General features: G+C 34.9%; 4 protein-coding genes across 4 annotated transcripts; 3 read left to right on the top strand and 1 right to left on the bottom strand.

Annotated features, from left to right (window-relative positions):
* The first annotated feature begins 695 nt into the window (after nucleotides 1-695).
* LOC120339973 (regulator of telomere elongation helicase 1-like) lies at nucleotides 696-8,065 on the top strand. The gene is made up of 8 exons (XM_039408220.2): nucleotides 696-1,432; nucleotides 1,979-2,250; nucleotides 2,434-2,566; nucleotides 2,786-3,538; nucleotides 3,870-4,080; nucleotides 4,683-4,799; nucleotides 5,217-5,368; nucleotides 6,026-8,065. Exons 1-8 carry the CDS (start codon nucleotides 795-797, stop codon nucleotides 7,131-7,133), a joined length of 3,384 nt encoding a protein of 1,127 aa, XP_039264154.2. The 5' UTR covers nucleotides 696-794; the 3' UTR covers nucleotides 7,134-8,065.
* Nucleotides 8,066-10,176: 2,111 nt separating this feature from the next.
* LOC120339975 (solute carrier family 35 member G1-like) lies at nucleotides 10,177-13,289 on the top strand. Its single transcript, XM_039408223.2, has 2 exons — nucleotides 10,177-11,242; nucleotides 12,861-13,289. The coding sequence occupies exons 1-2, from the start codon at nucleotides 10,364-10,366 to the stop codon at nucleotides 12,984-12,986; spliced, it is 1,005 nt and encodes a 334-aa protein (XP_039264157.2). The 5' UTR covers nucleotides 10,177-10,363; the 3' UTR covers nucleotides 12,987-13,289.
* An 818-nt stretch (nucleotides 13,290-14,107) lies between these two features.
* Nucleotides 14,108-17,739, top strand: LOC120339974 (solute carrier family 35 member G1-like). Its single transcript, XM_039408221.2, has 2 exons — nucleotides 14,108-15,250; nucleotides 15,548-17,739. Exons 1-2 carry the CDS (start codon nucleotides 14,348-14,350, stop codon nucleotides 15,698-15,700), a joined length of 1,056 nt encoding a protein of 351 aa, XP_039264155.2. The 5' UTR covers nucleotides 14,108-14,347; the 3' UTR covers nucleotides 15,701-17,739.
* A 912-nt stretch (nucleotides 17,740-18,651) lies between these two features.
* LOC120339976 (solute carrier family 35 member G1-like) lies at nucleotides 18,652-21,334 on the bottom strand. Its single transcript, XM_039408224.2, has 2 exons — nucleotides 20,283-21,334; nucleotides 18,652-19,111 (listed from the first exon to the last, which is right to left on the bottom strand). Exons 1-2 carry the CDS (start codon nucleotides 21,108-21,110, stop codon nucleotides 18,986-18,988), a joined length of 954 nt encoding a protein of 317 aa, XP_039264158.2. The 5' UTR covers nucleotides 21,111-21,334; the 3' UTR covers nucleotides 18,652-18,985.
* Nucleotides 21,335-22,655: the final 1,321 nt, after the last annotated feature.

Here is a 22,655-nt window from a genome sequence, read left to right as displayed (position 1 = left end):
ATATTTATTTACCACAGTAGCGACTTATGCTGGTAAACTGCGGTTTCGGTACAACCTGACGCTGTTACACCCTGACTATGGTACTGGACTACATAACTATGTCCAAATGTCTTTTAATTCCACATATTTATGCTCTTATATTTTCCCAATTTCCAAAGTGATTGATTGTAAAGCAAAATCATAACTAAAACTATCTTTTGATCACAAAACCACCATCACTGCTGCACTACTATAAGATAGACATTTTATTTCGAACTCCATTTAGTAAATGTTATAGATGAAGACAATGCGAAATGAGTAAACAAACATTGGAACACCCATAATTCAGCAATTCCTAGGTCTGTACATGCAAAAATTAGAATTTCAAAACAAAATCAAACTGCTGCTAGTTAGAATTTCATTTATACATTAGAACATTCAAGTTTTTTTTATTATGTCAGGCATCTATTATACCGTATCTGTAGTCTATATGCATGGTTGTGGTATAGTATAGTACGGTACCAAAATTGTTGAGGCATGCCAACTAGAAGTACTTGTGGTCCATGGTACTATACCAGACCTAAATTTGTGAATGAATAAGTGTCAGTCTAACTTGCTCATTGTAGTTGATTTTATAGTTTTAATTCCATTCTTTTGAGAATTTTGTTGCTGTTAAGTGATAATAATTATTTTTATACAGATTCATATAAACTAGTTAGAGTTTAAAATGGATTATTTTAAATAAGAACAAAAAATCAGAAAACTTTGCCTCTGAATTGTCAAGTCTTTTGGCTAATTCAAGTCTTCCGTTCACCATGCCTACTTTCAAACTGCGGGATGTGGAAATTGAATTTCCCTTCAAGCCGTATTTAGTACAAATTAAATATATGGAAAGTGTGATTAAGTCATTACAAACCGGGAAGAATGCGTTACTGGAATCACCAACAGGGACAGGAAAAACTTTGTGCCTCTTGTGCGCAACCATGGCATGGCGAAGATTAGAAATCAAAAAGCGTACAGTGGAAAAGTCTTTGATTCCTGATAGTAAAGAGCCTGATTACCCCTTAGGATGGGGCTCTAGCGATGCAGTTCCCGGGGAAGAGCCCGAACAAAGCATCCCAACGGCCCCAAAAATTATATATGCTTCCAGAACCCATTCACAATTAGCTCAAGTCGTCAAAGAACTGAAACGAACTGCGTATGCCAAGGATGCTAAAATCAGTATTTTAGGATCCCGGGAGCAAATGTGTATTCACCCAGAAGTGTCAAAGCAAACCAACAATACTGCAATGATTCATTCGTGTCGTAATAAAGTTAATAAACATCTCTGTCATTTCTACAACAATGTTGAAAATGTGAGAAAAGCAGGATCATTCACAAATGAAGTTTTGGATATTGAAGAATTGGTTGCGTTGGGGAAGAAGAGGAGTGCCTGCCCTTATTATGCAGCAAGGTTATATACAGATTTCTCTATTTGATATCATAAGTTGAAATAATGAGTTGGTATATAAATAATATCCATTTACCGTACGTAGCAAAAGTTATATCTGGACTTGTAAGGGGTTATAGGACCTTTACCATACATTTTTATATCAATTTGGTTTATGTATTTGTCTTTTCTTTTCAATATCTGCTATACTCTCCATTGTAATTGACCATAATTCGTGCCAAATGATATTGTAGAGAAAATTTTACTAAAATTAAATTATGGAAAGGAAATAATTTATCATTTATGCACATTTAACCAATGGCGTACTTGAGCTTGTTTTTGTGTATTTAATCATATTTATTAACATTAATTTTATTAGTTTCGATCAATTAATATAAAGTTATAAACACAAACATATGACTAATAAATCTTTATAAAAAGGATCCAAAAATTTGTCACACAGTCAAAATTTGAGAGTCATTGGTGTGGTAGATTGGTATGTGATCACAGATTAGAATGTGGATAAAATTGAATTGAACTTGAAAAAAAAAAATCATTTTCATCTTCTAGAGAGCAATCAAAAGAGGCAGACTGTGGCATCATTTTCACGCCTTATAATTATTTATTGGATCGGAAAGCACGTCGTTCTCATAATCTTGAAGTATCTGGCAATGTGATTATATTTGACGAAGCTCATAATCTGGAGAAGATGTGCGAAGAATCGGCTTCATTTGATTTAACATCAATGGATATTGCAAAATGTATTCAAGAAACTGGAGAACTATTAAAAGCTGCAGTAAATCTTTCTGAGACTGGGACTGTACCTGATGGTTATGAGGCTGGTATGTTATTATGTTTATGTGTGTGTGGGCGCTCAGGTAGTACATGGTAGTTTCATGTTTCATTCATACATTTGACTCTCTCCATTCAACTAGTTGTCTGATAGTTCAGCTTGATGCCAGCTTTTATTTAATCGTTTAAGTTTGATTTTTGGTTGATAATTGTGTACCACCATATATTTTCAGGAGAGTCATCAGCACTTGGTGAATTCAATCTTCAGGAATTAGCAACGTTAAAAGCATTATTCGTCCATCTTGAATCACATCTTCAAGCCATACCACTTTCTGGTGTAGAAAAGAGTTTGACAAAAAAGGGAAGGTATGATGATATGGAATATTTTTATTCAAAAATGTAGCCCTAGCGCACTCCAGCAGATTTTTATTTCTCTTTCTACGCAGATGCGCTTATTTAGTCCTTAATTAGTCCAGGAGTCCTTTCAAAAAAAGTAGTTTTCACTCAGAAGTGCCTTGTTTGGAGTCTTAGTAACTCTTTGAAAACACCTCGTGTAAAAGTTACAATGTTTTCTTATTTTTACAGATACATGTTTGAGTTTTTGGCCGCTCTGAGTGTGAACTTTACAACACATGAGACAATCATTGATCTTGTCGACAAGGTGGTGACTTATCTTTCCACCCTGAGTAACTCATTTCAAACTAGAGGAACAGCTTTACAAAAGTTTTCGGAGATCCTGAAAATCATATTCAGTGCAGCGGGAGGACAAAATCCTACCCTACCATCCACTCTTTTAAACTCCAATGTAGCAACCGAGATGATGATGAGTGAATTATCAAAATTTTATCGCGTACATATTCGAGAAGACGAAGTAAAATCTAAAAACTCTTGGGGAGGGAAACAAACTTTTCAAACTACGACTACAGAATCTACGGGTACACAAAGAACGCTGAGTTATTGGTGCTTCAGCCCGGGATACGCAATGAGAGATTTACTAGCTTGCGGAGTAAAAAATTTAATTTTGACAAGCGGAACTTTATCGCCGATTGAATCCTTTACCTGCGAACTTCAAGTTGATTTCCCGATCACGTTACAAAACACTCACGTCATTGATAATCATCAAGTTTTCGTTGCTTCTTTAACGAAAGGACTCACAGGAAGACGTTTAGAATCAACGTACAAAACTAGAGGAGATTACAGACTGGCACAAGATATTGGAAATATTCTTATTAGAATGTCTAGAATATGTCCTGGTGGATTGCTAGTGTTTTTCCCATCTTACTTGGCCATGGAAATTTACACCAAGACATGGAGGGAGTTAGCTCCTGATATTATGAGGTACATAGATCTGTAATAAGTAGAAAATGCCCCACGTCTTTCACAATATCAAAATCCAGTAAAAATGTAAGCTTTCTCATCATAAGAGGTACTCAGAAAATTCAGCATAATAATCAAATTTAAGATAATCCAATCAAAAAAGTCGTATCTTGAAAATTTACTTAGTCAAATACTGGTACTGTTTTAAAATGACAGTATTATTTATAGTTGATACATACCTTTATTTTGCTGAACATCAATTTGGAATATTCAGAACATCAGGTAAAAATTCGAAAATTTCGCATCATTTTGTACTATCAGTATGTCATGTTTATGTCACTTTTTTCATCAGGCAGATCGACTTGATTAAACCTTGCACAATTGAGACGAGAAATAAAAATGGTTTGAAAGAAGCCATGGAAAAATATTACTCAGATGTTGCCAAACCTGAGGGTGGGACATTCTTTGCCATATGTCGTGGCAAAGTCTCAGAAGGTTTGGATTTCTCTAATGAAAATGGAAGAGCCGTTGTCATCATTGGTCTACCTTATCCACCATCAAAGGTAACGCTGATGTACATTTTGTTGGGCGCTCCAGAAGTGTGTGTACCGATATGGAGGTAACTAATTTTGTTCGCCTACTTTACATCAAGTAGTGTAAAGGAATGAAACCTATGGGCAGGGGTTGTATTTACTTGGCTATCACAAACAGTCCCCAAACTCATAATAGCCCTAATATTAGGAAAAATTAGAATAAAATTATGACCTAACCCTAACCTGGTACACACACTACAAGAGTGCCTTTTATTGTAATATAGCTCGAGTGCAATCGTTAGGTGTAGTTTAAGTAACCACCTTTGATAATCCAGTTGACGTGGGGAATACCTGACTGGCGCGAATCTTAATTTGTGTACGGTGGATTTCTATTGCTTAGAAAAAATAAATTATACTTGATTCGTATATGTTGGAAACTGTAATTGACCGACATTTACTTGACATCACTCAAGCTTTAGCAAATCTAGTTGTCACACAAAGTTTTAGTTGTGCAAGTGTAGCTGTTTGAGTTTAGTATACTACATTCTTTCCAAACTCAAAAATGAAATCTTATTTTGAAAATGTTCAAAAAATTTAGTATATCTGAAAGTTCTATTACTTGTTTATTTCAGGATCCAAAAGTTCGTCTAAAAATGGAATTTCTTGAAGACTTGCGAATAGGAGGAGCAAATAAAGTTATTAGCGGTCAGGAATGGTACAGATTACAAGCATTGCGTGCTGTTAATCAGGTAATATACTCAATGCATTGGAGAAGATTATTAATATTATTAGACACATTATAATATTTCTACATTAGTAGTAGAAACATCTTACTTTGAGTAGATATGCTTTCCAGCCTTTGAGATCAGTCCATTTGAAAATAAGCTGTACTCAGCTTCTAAAAATGTAAAAGTCAAGAGAAAAGCAATGAAACAAAATTTGTTTCGAGTATTCGCCATCATCGAATTCAGTTTTCAAGAATAAATTTGAATTGTGTAAATTTCTATGTTAAACCTGACCCAATTTTGATTGTATTTTTAAAAATATTTTCTAAATATATCTGGAATAGCAAATAATGTGGTATTGACCATTAGTGTAACTTTTTTAGTGACGACACTGCCCCTTCCTAAATTGTATTATATTTTATACTTTGTATTTTGACTCAGGCTATCGGACGTGTTATCAGGCACAGATATGATTACGGTGCAATATTATTGATGGATTATAGATATACGAAGAAAGACAATCATTCCGAACTTCCCAAATGGATTCAGCCCAGGGTTAACCAATTTGATGATGCAGAAAAGGCTTTGAGAAGGTATAGGTAATTTTGTAATTTAGTTTGTTCCCTTGTAGGCTTCTTATTCTTAGATTTTTCACTGGTATTTTTTCATTTTCCTTGATTTGTCACTCAAATTTTGGACTAGCTTGCCTCAAGGATTCTGTCAAACAATATTTCTTGAAGACTACATCAAAAAATACCTATTTACTTAACATCTCCGTATTAGTAACTTGCAACTCTTTCTATCAGTGGTATTCCTACCTATCATAATGAATGTAGTTTACTATAAATACAAATCATTTATTTTCAGAATTTCATTTTTGATGCAATACTTCGATAGGGTACATCAGACATGGGCAAACTACGGCCCCCGGGCCAAATCTGGCCTGTTTGGTTATTCAATCTGGCCCGCCTGATGCTGCCACAACCGAACCAAAACCAAATTTTGATGTTTTAGCTAAAAATAACCAACGGAATTTGTTGGGATTGCGATTAAATTGATTTTGGGCATGAGGCTTATGGTTTCCCACTTTCGCTTTGGTAACACTGTAAATATTTTCCATAAAATGTAACTTTTACTTCATACTTAAATGGCCCGCAAGTCCAGATGGGCAAAATTTTTGGCCCTCGGTCCGAAAACCCACCCCTGGTCTACACACATTACTTTCAAATTTGATTTTTCTTCATTTACAGGGTGAAATCATTTTTCTGCTCAATCCTAGAAAAAGAAAAGTTGCGTCTCAAACAGCTTTCAGGCGATAAAAACTATGATAAAGAAAATAATGAATGTGGGGAAGGCACAAGTGGCGTTACTGAGGCTAAAAAAGAAACTATATTTTTTGGGGGGCAACAGAAAAAAACAGACAACATTAGCCAATATTTCGCAAAATCGAATGATAAAATTTCTAAAACCAAAAACAAGACTTTTTTATCAATACCGAAGTCAAATGATTTGTCGAATCATATTCCATCGTCGGTCATAGCAGATTCCTGTTCTTTACCTCAAACTACTCCTAATGGCTCTTGCACAGGTTGTCCGACAAGTTCAAAGAGAAGAAGAGTATCTGAAGACGATGATACAGCCGGCCTCGTTCCTATTAAAAATTTTAAGAAAAAAACAAAAGGCCCCATGCTTCTAGATGCCTTGGATAAAGATGTGGTGCAACGCCCACAAGAAGAACCAATCATCGTTGAGGAAGAAGCGACCAATCGTGTGGCAAGAACTTTGCTCGTTATGGATAAAATATTAGATGATCAAAGAAGAGGATTACCAAAAAAGAAAATTAAAATTGTGGAGAGAAAGAAAATATCTGAACCACCAAATTTGAATGTACAAAAGCAAAGGCTTGGTAATCCAGAGGAAGGAGTTGGAGAACGAACGCAAAACTCAGGCAATCATAAGGAAGTTGAGAAATGTATTTCTAATGACAATACTAGCAAATCTTCCACTTCAGTTCGAAACAAACAGCCTTCTGCTGAAGATTGTGATATCGACTTGAATGATTTTTCTAATTGGGATGAAAAACGATTTATACAAGGAAGTAATATGCTTTACCTAAAAGCAACTCGCTTCCTGTTGAAAGGCGAATCATATGCTTTGTTTAAAAGTGCGTTAATTAATTTCAAAAAGGATTCTAGTACTCTTGTTCCTACTTTGAGTAAAATATTTTTAGATGATGAAAGAGGTAAAATTCTGTTTCGGGCTTTTGTTAAATTTTTACCGAAGAAAAATACAGAAGTCATCAACTCTTTTGTGAAAAGTTGTCAAGAAATAACTGGTAGACGTCCTGAGGGTTTTTGAATGAAGATCTGAATTACTAATACCCAATTACCTGTAATTTTACAACGGGATGCCATAAAAATTCTTAAGTTCAAACTTTAACTATCAGGGCGAAGAGGTATGGGAAATCTGAAATCATTTAATTTCAAGTGGTTTAAAATTCTAACTCTATAAAGTTTGAAAATAAGATATTAAAATATACTCTGATTCCAATAAAAATCGGGGTTTCCTCAGCCCTAGTTCACATCCAAACAGTTATTATGTTATACAGTATTTGTGGTCGAGAAATTTCAATAATCATTTTATTGCACCCTGAGTTGGAAGATAGCCGTAAATTAATTGATAACCACCGTAAAAATCGAGATTCAATCAAAGCTATAAACGTTGGTTGCATCGTTTTTTGCATCTTTACCAAAATGCAGCAAATCTGTAAACTTTAGTTTAGTTTCTTTGGATTATTTTTTTTGTAACTTTTTCCAGCTGCCAATCAGGAAATTTTTTCTTATAAAAATCATGTGCATATCTTACCAAATAATTTTATACTGTATTTATTCTGTTATTGACTTACCGTAATCAATATTAATTTCTTTAGACTTAATAAATTTTGATTATGTACTGGTTTTAAAATATGAAAGTCATGTACAAATTGTCTGACACCATGATTCTGCTTAATGAGGCCAAACACATTGAAACACATTTTGTACTAGAATATTCATATAATAAGCTATTTTTATAACTGTCCAATTTCATTCTTGTAAATTGCAATTTCTTGAAAAAAATAAGGTATACGAATTCAATATACCAAATCAGCAACATATTTTTTTTCATTTTCCATTCCACATACTTTCTTCATTTTGTTTCCAACACACTAATAATTTTTTGATATTTGATTCCAACGAATTAAATCAATTTCTTTGTTCCTGTTGAAGCAAATACAAATTACGTATAAATTGTATTGTGTCAATTTCCATTTTATGACTACATAATTGCTTGCTCCACTATTTGCAGCTAGCTTCATTAAAAAATGTGAGGAATATGTCACTTAGCGGTATCGCGTTTTGAAATTCCGCTGATTTGCCAGAATCAGTAATATTTCTTGTTTCTTCCGAAGTTGCACACGTGACTGTAGCATGATTGTTATAAATCTCGAAACGATACTGGGTAATATAGATGAAATATATATTCATTAGTCACCGAGCGCTAATGTGTTAACGGCTATTTTCAATTGGACGCGTTCCACTCGTGGTAGCATAGGCGTCGGTAAGTAAGTTATGAAAATGCGGTTGGCCTATACGGAAATGCGGCTGTCATGGCGTCATATATGACAATGATCGATCTGCTGTTGGATCTTATAGGAAAAGAAAAGATCTCAAATTAGGAAAGGGGACTCCAATGCAATGAGGTCGGAAAGTATGAACTTGATATAATATTATATGCGTAGGACTATTATCCTAATAGATTGAGTTAACTGAAGACATTTGTTGTTCGGATAAAGATGAAAAATTACGAATATGTGCAAACAAAATAGGAGACCAAAAACCGTGAATTCCTCAGCCCTAGTTCACATCTGAAATGAACAGTTATTATGTTAGACGGTATTTGTGGTTAGGAAATTTCGATAGTCATTTCGTTGCACCCTAGTTGGAAGATAGTCGTTAATTGATTGATTGCTAACCACCGGAGAAATCGCAATTCAACCAAAACTATAAACTTTGGTTTCAACATTTTTTTTTTTGCATCTTCACTAAAATACGGCAAATCTGTAAACTTTTGTTTAGTTTATTTAGATTAATTTTTTTTGTAACTTTTTCTGGCTGCCAATCAGGCACTTTCCCAATAAAAATCGTGTGCATATCTTACCAAATAATGTCATACTGTATTTATTCTATCATTGACTTGATCCACGTTGTTTGTATTTAACTTACTGAATTTTGATTATGTACTGGAGTTGAGATATGAGAGTTATGTACAAATTGTCTCATACCATTATTGAGACCAAACTTTAAAAAAATGGTTGACACACATTTTGTACGAGAATATCCTAAGTTATAACTGCCGATTTCATCCTTGTAGATTGCAATTTCTTGAAAAAATAAGGCATACAAATTTAGTATACCCATTGAAAAGTTTGTTTTTTAAATTTCCATTCCACATACCTTCTCCATTTTGTTTCCATCGTGCTAAGATTCCTTTGATATTTGATTCTAACAAATCAAACCAATTTCTTTGCGCTTAGTGATGTCAAATGCAAATTACGTATAAATTGTATTGTGTAGCCAATTTTTATTTTATAACTACTTCACTATTTGCAGCTGGTTTAATCAAGGAAATGTGAAAAATATGTCGCGTAGCAGCCTCGCGTTTTGAAATTCAGCTGATTTGCGAGAATAAGTAATGAGCAGCTGATATTCAGGAAATCAGTTGTTATGATCAATTCGTTTTTTCTTATTTCAAAGAACCTCAGCTGAACTCGCTTTTTAATCGATCGAAATTTAATGACAGTGTACCTTTACCTATTTACGCTTGAGTTCAGTACTACTGAACGCCCGAAGCCGATTTATTTAAGTGTTCATTATCCTTATACTGACGGCAACCACATGAGAAAATGTGAAATTATTTTTCGTTTTGTTCTTCTGCCGTTTTGCGACACCGTTTCGTCAGCGAATGCTGTGCAATCGTTGCGTAACTTTTGTTTTGATTGATGTTTTACGCATGGCTGACATGATTGCGCAATGCCGACGGAACAAAAACAAACGAGCTAGTGTGCTTGCTGACCACAAAGTCTGAATTGACCTTGTGTAGGGCGACTTTGGTATAAGCCTCGTGGCTCGTGTATTAAATGACTCAGCTATAAGTCAGTAAGTGGATTCGTCCATTGCGGGGACTGGCACAGGTAGGTGGGCGAGAGGCAGGAGTTCACTATATGATTGAGACGTCTTATCACTGTATCAGCTTTCATATCCTCGGAAAAATATGTATATTAATCCTACTAGAAACCTACCGGTATCAAGTTATGATTATAGCAAGTCGACAGGTAGAAAAACAGCAATTCCTGAAATCCAAGCTTTATGCGTCAGTTTGTGCAGTGAAGCTGATTGTTCATGTTCGATCTCAATTTTGCAGATGTTGGTAAGAGTAATGTGTAATGAAATAGTAAGAGGTTTTGGAGTCTAAATAAATAATTGGTTTCTGAATTCCCATGACGTTTCCAAAGTGAGTGCTGGACTGACTGCAAAAAACGCGTAACAACCATGGGCCAGCTATCCGAATCCGAAATGGATGAATCCAATAATAATATTGGATCAAAAATCTTGGCTGAATCGTCTGAAAATAAATCAAAGAGAAGAATAAAGATACCACATATTGGAATTCTGTATGGACTCCTGAGCAGTGTCTTCTTTTCATTCAATGCATTGCTTGCGAAACTACTTTCATTGAACGCTGTTCAAATTGCATCATCTCGTTGTTTCATACAATACATTTTTCTGTTTCCCTACCTAATTTACAAGGAAAAAATGGATGGAATCCTGGGATCACCAAAGATACGACCTTTTCTGTGGCTCCGGGGTTTCTGCGGATCAGTTTCAGGAATGTTATTTTACCTGGCTGTTAGAAATCTTTCTGTTGGCAATGCAGTCACGTTAGCTTTTTTAGACTGTGTGCTGTGTCCTATTCTGGGCAGAATATTTCTTAAGGAAAGTCTCACTGTTATGGATTATGTTTTTGCACTCATTGCTTTTTCTGGAGTTATACTGATAGCCCAACCTCCTTTCATATTTCCACATTTGTCCAGCACAACCACAGAAAGTGCATTTGGAGTCATTTGCGCTCTTGTAAGTGCTTTGATGGCGTCATCCTCGTATCTCTCGATTCGAAAGATTGGGACCCAAACACACTATCTCATTGTGACGTGGTATTACTCTATAGTAGGGTGTATCCTTGATCCTGTTATTTTAATAATTTCTGGGCAGTATCAACCTCCTTGTCTCTCTCAAATACCTATCATACTTCTTTTGACGGCTTCTGGATTCTTGGGACAAGTGACACTCACTCTTGCACTACAGCATGAAAGAGCAGGAACAGTTGCAGTTCTCCTCACACTACAGATCATTGTTGTATATTTTGTACAGGTACCGTATTTATTTTTTTTCACAATTTTGACGTTGTTTTTGCTGCTTATGCCAAGGCTGTCGATTCGGAGGCTGGAATTGTGTTTTCAAACTCAGGGGGAATAATTTAGTGTGAGAGCATTGTTGGACACCTCGCCGCCGCTTCTCGTAATATGATGAAATGATGTGGTTCGCCATATGGTTAAGCCATCTTATCAGTTTTCCTCTTCCCCGGGATAGATATGTAAATCCTATCCTACCTACCGGTATTTTTAATATCATATAGGACAATTTAGACAATGAACAGCATCAATTGGTTAAAAATTCGTAAAACTCTGTTTTTCATGACTCTCATTGTACTGCAAGTCTGCAATAAAGATATATTCAATAATTACGATTAGGTTTTTGTCAGATTGTAAATAACTCCCTGTAAATTCTTCATTGTTCTTGCAATTGTGATAATGTGAGAACATTCGAGTTTTATTTGGATTCTGATATTTCAACTGATAAGAGATTCATTTTTATTTTGGTCCATATTGTTTGAACAAATAATATTCAAGAAAGATTATTCATTGTGAAATTTCTGCTGACTAACTATTTCATATTCAATATCCATTCATCAACTTTTGTTTGATAAAGTTTATTCAGAATTGATTAAACACGCTTTATTCAGCCTTCTTTCATTCGAACTCAGAATGCTTTCTGCTGACCAGAAGAATCTAAAGAATAATATTTGTTTAACTCTTTAAATTTACTTTGGTTGCAAATTAAGATTTAAATTTTTATTCTAGACAATATGGACAGCGAGTCTAGTACTCAAATAGACTTATAATAAATGGCTTGAGTTTATTTTCATATTTTAATGTACCAATGGGACAATGGAAAATTAAGTTGTCTAAAACCAATTCAAACAAAAACCATCTCCCAGGCTGATATTCAGCTGCTACTTATATGGATGAGTACATGGTTAGAGTACATAAGGTAGAAACATACCACATATTGCAATGGCCATACAAGGGGCATATATGATCATTATGGACATGATTCAAAATCATTATTTGTGAAGGCAAGTTTTTTGGGCCAATGAATAGGGAATTTATTCAGATGTATGTTGTAAGCACTTCCGATTTTTAAATCCACGGTCATAATCTATGTGCTTCTTATTATACACCATCAATTTTGTAGTTCCAAAATCTCTTTTCACTGTTAGTTTTTTGCATTATATATGGTATGAGAAACGCCAGAAACCTGCATGGATGAGCGAATTGAACTCCTGATATAAACATCAGATAATAACAATTGGAATGTTTTTCATCATTTACTATACAACTAATTTTTTATTATCTCGCCAAGAAGGTCCACTCCAAAGTCGAGATAACCATTTGAAATCAGAATATCCAGGCGCAATTTTACCACCTAATGCTTAACTCAATTTACGGTATGCTTCAATTTAAAATGTTAAAAATACCAGTGATGTTGTTATACTTATAGACTTGTCCTTACATGCCTACAAAAATTTATACTTTTCATATTCGAAAGTAATGAAGTTCAATTTGTTGACTTATACACTTGTCCTTACATGCCTACAAAGATTTATACTTTTCATATTCGAAAGTAATGAAGTTCAATTTGTTGACAGGTTGTTTTTCTAAATGACATTCCTTCCATGCTCAGCATTATTGGAACCGTTCTAATATTTTGCACAAGTATCGGAATCGGAGCAAGAAAAATTATAAATGAAAGAAGGCGGCGAGTGAAGAAGTGACTATGAAGACATTACGGTACTCCCGTAGTATGTGTACCAGGTTATGGTTGGGTCATAATTTTATTCTGATTTTTTAGTTCCATTTCGAGTTCGATATTAGAGTATTTGTTTTCAACTTTTATATTTTCAGGGTGTATTTTAAACTTCTATTATTTTTTGATTAATGAGCCAGTGTAGTGTTTTATAAATTGTCGGAGAATCGTTGCTGTTACGATGTTACCTGTTTGAAATTGATTCTTCCAGTGTACGGTACCGCCCGCATATGGGACAAATTTATTGAATATTTACTAAAATCATTACCTACCTAAAAAAATACTAAAAAACGTCTTATGATTGCAGGGTAACTGTTTTTTTTGTGATTATGTAGTGAAGTTCGTAATTGTTTTATATATTTGCCATTGAGATTTTTATCAGTAATATAATTCCAGATCAGTGTGATATGATTAATTTTTGAATCTGTGATTTTTTATTAATATAAAAGTGCTTTATATATCACACTGCTGCTTTTTTGAGCAATGAAATTTTATATATTTTGATCAGCATATTTATACCGTTTACTTAGTTTTTTACATAGTTTGAAAACTTATAGAAAAAATTTAAAATTTAGCTTTTCTATTGCGCAGAGTGCTTTTGTCTAGCGATACCCTTGATGAGCTGATAAATGAAGAAAAAAAATTTGGTTGCTATGAATCTGTGTAGATATTTGCGTCACTGTTCAGTGGCAACTGCTATCATTTGCTGCTATCGCCTTTTTTGTGAAATCCCGCTTTCCACTATAGTGTTAATCAATTTTCGACTAATGTACTATAAATTTTAAGCTACCGTATATCATTTGATTTAATCTATATCATTTGATAAAACAAAACTAATTTATATATTAAAGCTATAATATACTGATCTGACATTAGTATATTTAGCTCCCACTTTTGAGCAAATTTTTATTGAAAGAGGTGCAACTGTAACTGCTATAAAGATTGTTTATTTATTTGTTTAACAAGAAAGAGTGTTTCAAAGTTTTGAATGATTCCTCGTGTTCACATTTAACAAATTTAATTTTTAAATTGCAATTTTTTAATCAAGGATAAACTGTTATCATTCTCTATATTTCTTTCACTATTCTAGATTATATTAGTAAAGTATTAGCTGAATATCATGCTATTGTTTGTAGAATACTTTTGATGTTGTTTTAACTGACCTGAGCTAAAAGCAAGTAAGTTTTCTTACTTTGAAACTGTTGTCACAAGAAGAATGTTTACTAAAACACTCAACACAAAACCAAAGGTCAATATAACGTCGACATATTGTGGTATCATCAGAACAAAATATAATTATATTGAGTGGACAGAACACCGGACCAAATTATGTCACTTTCATCTATTGGAACAGGCATTGAAAATTCTGCCAACGATTCACAGAAAGTAATGATTGATTCGAAGGTTGTGAGTCAAAAAAAAAAAAGAGGATGCAAAAGATGGGGCTTGATGTCAATCCCAGGAATAGGCATATTGTTTTCATTATGCTCGGCTTTCTTTTTCTCAATCAATTCCACTGTTGTGAAATCACTCGACTTACATCCCGTGCAACTCAGTTTGTCTCGATGTTCAGTTCAATTTCTAATCCTGCTACCAATTGTACAATACAAGCATAAAGAAGTGGATATTATGGGTCCAGAAGGGCTAAAACTCATCTTATGGGCTCGTGGATTTGTTGGATCAACAGCAATGATATTTTTGTATTATGCAATTGATGAACTTTCCGTTGGAAATGCCGTTACTATAACCTACATCAGCGTCATTTTAGTACCCTTCATGGCAAGATTCTTACTCAAAGAAAGTCTCACTATTTTTGATTTGATTTTCGGAGTGATTACTTTAATTGGTGTGATTTTCATAGCGCAACCGACTTTTCTCTTTCCTTTACCGGAAGGTGAAAAGCCACAAAGTGCCCTTGGAGTATTGTTTGGAACAATGAGTGCAACTTGTATGTCTCTCTCTGTTATTATCATAAGAAAATTAGGACGTCAGACATATCCACCATTAAATGTCATGTATTATTCATTTTGTGGATCAATAACAACCACTATTGTCTTGATTGCTGTTGGGAAATTTCAATATCCATGCCTGAGTGATACTCCTCGAATTTTTTCCCTTGGAGTAGTCGGAGTGCTTGCACAGTTTTTCCTCACGCTTGCTTTACAAACAGAACGTGCTGGCACTGTTGGAGTATTAAGGTCTTTTCAGATCATATTGATCTATATTCTACAGGTAAATGTTGCTATTTTACTGTTCTTGTTTATGTATCTTATGATTACATTGTAGAAGCAGGAATGATAAGTGGCTTTGTACCCACAGATGACTTAAGGCGTCTTCCATCATTTAAGAATTTTAAGTCACCTGGAATGATTTATGGTCTAAATCTAATCACCTAAATGCAGGAAGTCTTGTCATATGTTTTATGGAAGTGTTTTCTATCCATGGAAATCTTCTACCTTTTTAAAGCATTTATTGGTTCTATATCTCTCTTGGTTTATTCGTGTGTTCCATAACTCTTTTATTTCCCAGGTCACTGTTTTGGGTGATATCCCATCGTATCTAAGTTTGATTGGAGCTGCACTGATCTTCTCTAGCAGTATTGGAATCGGAATTCGAAAAATTATCAATGAGGGAAAACGGAGGCGAAGCGTTGTGAAGTCGCGGTTGATTGAATCCAATTGAAGTAATTACTTGTGTCTACTTCTCGTGTCATCATTAAAAAACACCAATGAATTAACTGCATATATAGAATTCAAAATTGGCATATTTAACAGGATTACTATCCATGTTAAATTTGACCGTAGATGATAAATGAATCAAGAAAACTAGTTTATAGTTTGTAAATATGTAATCAAGTATATGACCTCATTTGTAGTCACCATTCCATTTTGTGCTTGGCTAACTTCAATGACCATTGGCAGCGTTGCCATCCAGTATATTCTCAAACTAAACTGCATAGAATTACACTTATTTATTAATTAATACGCTTTTTTATTCTGACTCAAAAATAATAAACTCTCTCTGTGCCATATGAGCTTTATTTTATCAGAGACACGAAGTTTTTCGATTTTAGTGATGTACATAGTGTATATGTGTACTTAGTTTGGTATTGCTAACTCCTGTTTCAAGCATTACATTGATGTTGAATTTCTTGCATATTATGTTTATACTCACTGTTCATCACCCTTGTTTGGTTCTTCTTGTTTTGGTGTCTACTTTTTTCTTTCTCTATAAATTGTTATCTTTCATGACATTCTTTTCATGAGATGCAATATTCAACTTTTTATCTGTACATATTTTAATGCCTCTTGTGGTGCCATTGTACTTTGTTCCTGGTAAAAATTCCACCCAATTGTGTGGTGCAACAACCTATTTTAAACAATATATTTGTTAATTTGTTTTCATTTCTCAAAAAATGACTGTGTGCTAATGTGCCGGTAAGGATCAGGTAGTGCTTTATTGCCTTCACTCAAAACCAGTGCCAGTTGTGTCTCATAGTCTGGTGATGTATGGACAACCCCCCCCCCCCCCCAATCTAGGCGATTTATTGTAAGTTTGCCTAATAACCCGGTGCACCTTATGGCCGTAAAATACTGCACTTCAATTATGTCAGGTTTCCATATTCAAGTAATATTATTGTCTCATTAGAAACTGTTGTTTGTTTTATTCTTTGTACTATATACACGTATGAATCTTAGATTTTTCTATTTTTTTTCTTATTCGAGTTGATTAATTTGGTTATACTAGATGTTTTCAACAGGGCTCCACGGCACCCTAGTATTCCACCAGTACAGTCGGGGTTTTCGCAATTGAACTGGTTATATTATGATAGAGCCTTTCACTCAATATTCTTAACTGTCCAGGACTCTAGGTACACATTATACACTCCCACACTATGAAATATATAAACAGATCATATACACTTGATTTTATTTTTTTTTTATTATTATCCTAATGAATATGTGTTTTGTATATATAACTGCTCTTGAGAATTTTTTTTTCTGAATTTTGTGATTCCAAATGTTTTGAGAAATGAGCTTCTACAAAGTATTCTTATCAGCACATCGAATAGATTATGCATACTGTTATAAATAACCTTATTTTGTTTAATACGTCATGCATAATAACATAATATGGATTTTTTGAATTTCAAATCCGAATATACTTTATGTAAATGATTGCCGCCATCCATGCCCAATGTCATTTTGGGCATCTATTCTTGAAAGATTTTTCATATTTAAGGAGAAGGCCGACGAGATTACCACGGCTTCAATACAGCCCCCAGTCCAGATCTGGCATGGGGATAGTTGACTTATATTGATCTTACGCACTAAATTGGAAGGTAGATGCAGTGAATGATCGGCCGCGTTCGGCCTCCTTTGAGCCTCATCGCGGTTAGCGCATTGTCTAACCAGGGGTTCTCAAACTTTTGGTATTGTGGAGCCTGTGAAGATTGAATATTCTTTACGGAGCGCCACAATAAATTTATAAAACCAATAAATTTGACGCTTGGCAAACATAATATAAAGTAGTGGCGGCAATTGAAATATGACCTCTATTAGAACTTGATAGATGTCATGTTTGAATTACCACCGCCTTATTGTCACATTTCGACGCTACTGTTTTCAAATTTTATTAATGTCGTTATTGTCTCATTGGACAGTTATAAAATTAGCCAAGTCCGTATTTTATTAAATAAATGAATAGCTCGCGGAGCCTCCAAGTTTCTCGCTGTCGTAGGCAGTGGCGTATCCCGGTTGTGACAGCCGTGGGCGTCGGCTGGACAGTAGCGCAAAAAAGGGCAAAAAGCTTTCGTCGTAAAATGCTTAAGTAAAATAATTTGAAAATAAAAATAACTGAGACTGGTATTCGATAGGAACGTACAGGTATCTCATTTCAATAATAGTCAATATAAATTTTCAACCAACTATCAAGGGGTTGTATTTTTAAGCTTTGCCATGGGCGCCATTTTACCTAGAAACGCCTTTGGTCGTATGGTGGTTTTTAGCAACCGCTGGTCGGAGTTGCGCAAACCGACACCGACAGAATCGGCGTTGCTACTATTGTTCAGCTGGATCGCCATGCCCGTGTTCTGGGGTGCCTTGGGTCTTAATTTTCCGACCACCCCTTCCGCCTAATTAGACATAATACCGACGGCTCCACTCTGATAGAACCGGTACTCATATTTGGATTCGTCATCAACTAAGCTCGGTGACCTGTGACTCAAGGTTTAATGACTTCCAAAAAACACTGGTAAGTAGGAGAATTAATGATTTGAAATGGTGAAAAATGAAAACAATGTCTCAATTGATTACTAACGGTACGTTGAATGTGGAGTCACTTCATTTTCAACGTCGGAACAAACGACGATGCTTTCATCATCATATTGGTTGGGATTAGGCATAAATTACTTCGAGATATCAAATTCCAATATATTCAATGCAACCTAAAATAATACCACGGCTATCATGACGTATTGCAACTACGTTTTGATTTATCTTTCGCATTATTAAAATGACGTATACATATTTCCAGGTATTGCAAAGTCTTTAGAGGACACTAGTACAGTGATTATCCGTCTTCAACATATTTATCCGGAAAGATTTCCTTAACAACTTTTGGTAAATAGTAAGCTTTTTATACTTGTATCAAAGGCATTAATTCCGGAGTCAATATTTTCCGTGTGGAATAGAATTATTACATATATATGGCGCTGAAACTATAAACCAGAAATGAAATACTATATAAATATACGTTGAACACCATTTGCATATAAAATAAAGTAACATAATATGATAATGTTACGGTAACAAAATGACATTAATAGGGTAAAAGTAACACTGAACGTATTTTGCATATATATTTCTGGGAATTTGTTTTTTGATATCATTTTCTTCGCAGCAAAAATTAACCTTCAATCTTGTTTTTTTTTGAGCCTCTTCAGTAAGGCATAGCTTACGAAGTTGGTCACGAAACCATCTTTTTCTTTCGACTGTTAATAACTTTCCTGAGGCCGATTCCTATACTTGTTGAAAGCACAAAAGCGGCGCCGATCAAACTCAGGTAAGATGGAATGTCTTCGAGAATCGTAACCTAAAGCAAAATGAATTGGAGTAAAAATATTATTGCGAATATTAACTGTATAAGGCGCACCCAGATATAAGACGGTTTTAAGGAGTATATATCGGTCACCGTTAAAAGCTCATTAAACAAAACAAAAAAACTCAATATTTTTAATGGATTTGTATGGAAATAACATCGGTTTGATATAAAATAATAGTACACTTTTGAATGTACGCAATACGTACGCACTACCTGATCCATACATTAGGCGCACCATCGATTTTTGAGAAGAAAAAAAATTTAAAGTACGCCTTATGGTCCGTAAAATACAGTATTACAAAATTGTTTTATATCAGAGTAATCTTTATTTATATTCATTGGATTCATCTATAAGCTTAGTGCCACATTTACCAACGGGGAAGTTCTCCCGATTGAGGAATTTTGCTTTGTATTTGCTGTAGTATTACAAATTTCCGTTAGTTTATTATTACTACATTAATATATATATATGCACATTAGAAAGTATTTGAATTGTACAAAAGTCGTACTGCAACCCGCGCTTCACAGCAGCTGAGGATGCACGGAAGATTGAATCAATAAAGTAGTTTTTATTCATAGTGCGGGAGGAATAAAAAATCCCCAAATTGGCGAAGGCAGGAATTTAACGAAAAAGGCTTGGAATCAGCGGCTCAGAGAGTAAAAGTTGAAATATTAGTTTCATTTTATTTCGACCGGATATGCACAGATTTCTTTTGAAATATACAAGAAAAGGATGCGACGCCGCATTCACACTGTGAAATGAAAGATTATATTATTGTTTAAAAAAATTAACTTTTAGCAACACCGTTAGAATACGATCAAGGTTATGGAGTACAGATATTAGTAAAGCAAACTACCATGAGACTAACAGGGAGAGTATTACTATTTTATGTGTTTTTTTACAGCATGGTCACAAACAAGATTACACAGGCAGATGAATTAGCTGGTTAGTTCCGAATGACATGACAACTTTTTTCGTAAAATTAAATAAGTGACTAAGCTGGAATCCAGCTGCTTTAGAATGTCAGCGGGTGATATTCAAAGAGCCCAAAAACTTGATATTTGTCCACAACGGGAATGAGAACTCTGCCATTTATTTATGCCGTTGTTTGATCTTTGAAAAATGTATGAGCTCTGAAAAGTTTCAATAAGTGGTTATTACCTGTAATATATACACCATTATTATTTGTGCCGATCTCAAGACAACCACAGTTCCCGCACGCTCGTAATGAAGGGCAACAGTCACGAAATATTGTCCCAAATTACCCAACAGTCCAACAGAAAAAAGCATCGGTAGATCCTTCCAACATGGATATTGGAATTCTCCTAGAGCCATCAATACTATTGTTGTCGTTATTGATCCACAAAATGCATAGTACAATACATGGAGCATTGGATATGTTTGGCGACCAAGCTTCCTTATGATGATTACAGAGAGAGAGGTTAAAGATGCTGCCGATATTCCATATAACACTCCGATGACGTTTTCATCTTCTTGCTCATTTTCATCATAAAAAAGAAAACTAGGTTTTGCTATCAAGACTACTCCAATCATCGACAAAATAGCAAAAAATCCATCAAATATAGTCAAACTTTCTTTGAGCAAAATTCTAGCAAGAAAGGGCACCATGATCAAACGAAGATAAGATATGGTGACGGCGTTACCAGCAGATAATTTGCCAATTGAAATAAACAAAAGTATCATTCCACCGGAGCCTACGAAACCTCTGGCCCACAACAAATGTTTGAGTTTTTTTGGTCCAGTAATATCGACTTCATTGCTCTTGTATTGCAACAGTGGTAGAAGTGTAAGAAACTGTACGTAACATCGCGAAAGACTAATCTGAGTTGGATGTAAGTCCGAAGATAATATTTTTGTGAATATAGCAATGAAAGATAAAAATAACCCAGAGAGCAGCGCACATATAATCCCAATTCCTGGTATTCTTTCAATCCACGTTCTTTTTTTATTTTGATTGCTGTCTGTCATGACAAATTATATTTTATAAATTTTGATATTTTTATCGATCGATATTTTTATCGATTAAGTTATCTAAAACAAAGACATGCAGACATTCAACCCTTTAATCTTAATATATATAAGATTTTTGTTAACTCTCAGGGTTTAGGATAGCATACTCGATCTCAAAAATGCTTTCGGAAAATATGACCACTGGGTTTGCGTAACTGAAATTCCTGAATAGGACAATTGTTCTTTTCAAAAAAGTGTCAAAGTGGGCGGGGGATAATTTATCCATATCGAAATCTCCAGAGTTCATATGCAAAAATAAAGAGCCCGATTACAGGGGAGAATGAGGTTGCACACTAGTGCAACTTATAGAGCAGAGGTGGGCAACCTTTTTCGGCTCGCGTGCCAAAATCAGCTAAATTCAACGGCAAAATTATTCCACGTGCCGACCAAAATTAAAAATATTGCTTTGCTATTTTTCAAAGCAAAAATACACAATAATTACCTTTTCAGCATGTACAGAGTGATTGACTATTCGCTCCCGTGTCGAATAAATGGGCTCGCTTGCCAAGTTTGGCACGCGTGCCAGGGCTTGCCCACCCCTGGTATAGAGAGTTACAAGCTTATGCAGGGCCCGAATAATCTTACCGTGAGCATCAGATATAGACCGACCGACCAGTGGCGTTTCTACGTAAAATGGCGCCCATGGCAATGTTTAAAAATTGCCCCCCTTTTAAATATTTGGTTGAAATTTTATATGGACTGTTATTAAAAATGAGATACTTGTGCCTTTGAGTAAAATACGAGTTTCAGTTATTTTTATTTCGAAATTTTTTCATAAAAAAAACGATTAAAACTTTTAGTCGTTATTGCGCTTTTCAAACGGCGCACATGCCATTAGCCATGGCTGCCGCACCCCAGATACGCCAGTACGCCACTGAGACTGACTGATCAAGGTTCACTGATCACGGTTTGAATTGCTATCTCAACTGTGTGAGGCTAATACGCGGAATAGACGAACTTTCCATGATGGGTAATTTTAAGCTTTATATATTTAACTGTAATTTTCCCTCCATACCATGTTGGTCGACCTCAACCAATGTATATATATATATTTTATATCTATATATAGGCTAATATATATATGTAAAAACAAACTAATGTCAACAAACCTCCGCTCAAGTGCGATAGGCATCACTTCCTGATCAATGTGGAGTCGTTATTGATACTTGTGCATATGTGCCAGGCCTTGTGCATATTCAAACATATTGGCACAGAAATTGTCTACAAATGAACCGCCTTGTAACCGCGGCCGCTGTTGACTTGCATGAAGGAAAATCTGCGAACATGTTACAATACAGTACATTGAATTCGGAATGGAGCGTGCCTGACTGCATGGATACAATAAAGCTGGCATGACATCACTAAAACGGGCATTACATCATGTATCCCAGTCAACCCATCGTTGCGACCAGATTATTTGTTGCAAATGAGATACAGTATCTTCAAATTATCGAAAATGGCTTGGAATTCAGATGAGCGCCGTGCCGACACCAACACGCCCAA

This window comes from Styela clava, chromosome 9 (assembly GCF_964204865.1).
Source record: "Styela clava chromosome 9, kaStyClav1.hap1.2, whole genome shotgun sequence".
Lineage (NCBI taxonomy): Eukaryota > Metazoa > Chordata > Ascidiacea > Stolidobranchia > Styelidae > Styela > Styela clava.
This window is presented reverse-complemented; position numbering and strand designations above follow the sequence as displayed.

What these genes read in the sequence shown, in the direction of transcription:
- LOC120339973 (XM_039408220.2), top strand. Translation starts at nt 795, where the DNA reads ATGCCTACTTTCAAACTGCGGGATGTGGAAATTGAATTTCCCTTCAAG. An exon ending in AGTTTGACAAAAAAGGGAAG is followed by an intron (nt 2,567 to 2,785) that starts GTATGATGATAT and finishes TTATTTTTACAG; the next exon opens with ATACATGTTTGAGTTTTTGG. An exon ending in CATTGCGTGCTGTTAATCAG is followed by an intron (nt 4,800 to 5,216) that starts GTAATATACTCA and finishes ATTTTGACTCAG; the next exon opens with GCTATCGGACGTGTTATCAG.
- LOC120339975 (XM_039408223.2), top strand. Translation starts at nt 10,364, where the DNA reads ATGGGCCAGCTATCCGAATCCGAAATGGATGAATCCAATAATAATATT. An exon ending in TTGTTGTATATTTTGTACAG is followed by an intron (nt 11,243 to 12,860) that starts GTACCGTATTTA and finishes ATTTGTTGACAG; the next exon opens with GTTGTTTTTCTAAATGACAT.
- LOC120339974 (XM_039408221.2), top strand. Translation starts at nt 14,348, where the DNA reads ATGTCACTTTCATCTATTGGAACAGGCATTGAAAATTCTGCCAACGAT. An exon ending in TATTGATCTATATTCTACAG is followed by an intron (nt 15,251 to 15,547) that starts GTAAATGTTGCT and finishes TTTATTTCCCAG; the next exon opens with GTCACTGTTTTGGGTGATAT.
- LOC120339976 (XM_039408224.2), bottom strand. Translation starts at nt 21,110, where the DNA reads ATGACAGACAGCAATCAAAATAAAAAAAGAACGTGGATTGAAAGAATA. An exon ending in TAATGGTGTATATATTACAG is followed by an intron (nt 19,112 to 20,282) that starts GTAATAACCACT and finishes ATTTTGCTTTAG; the next exon opens with GTTACGATTCTCGAAGACAT.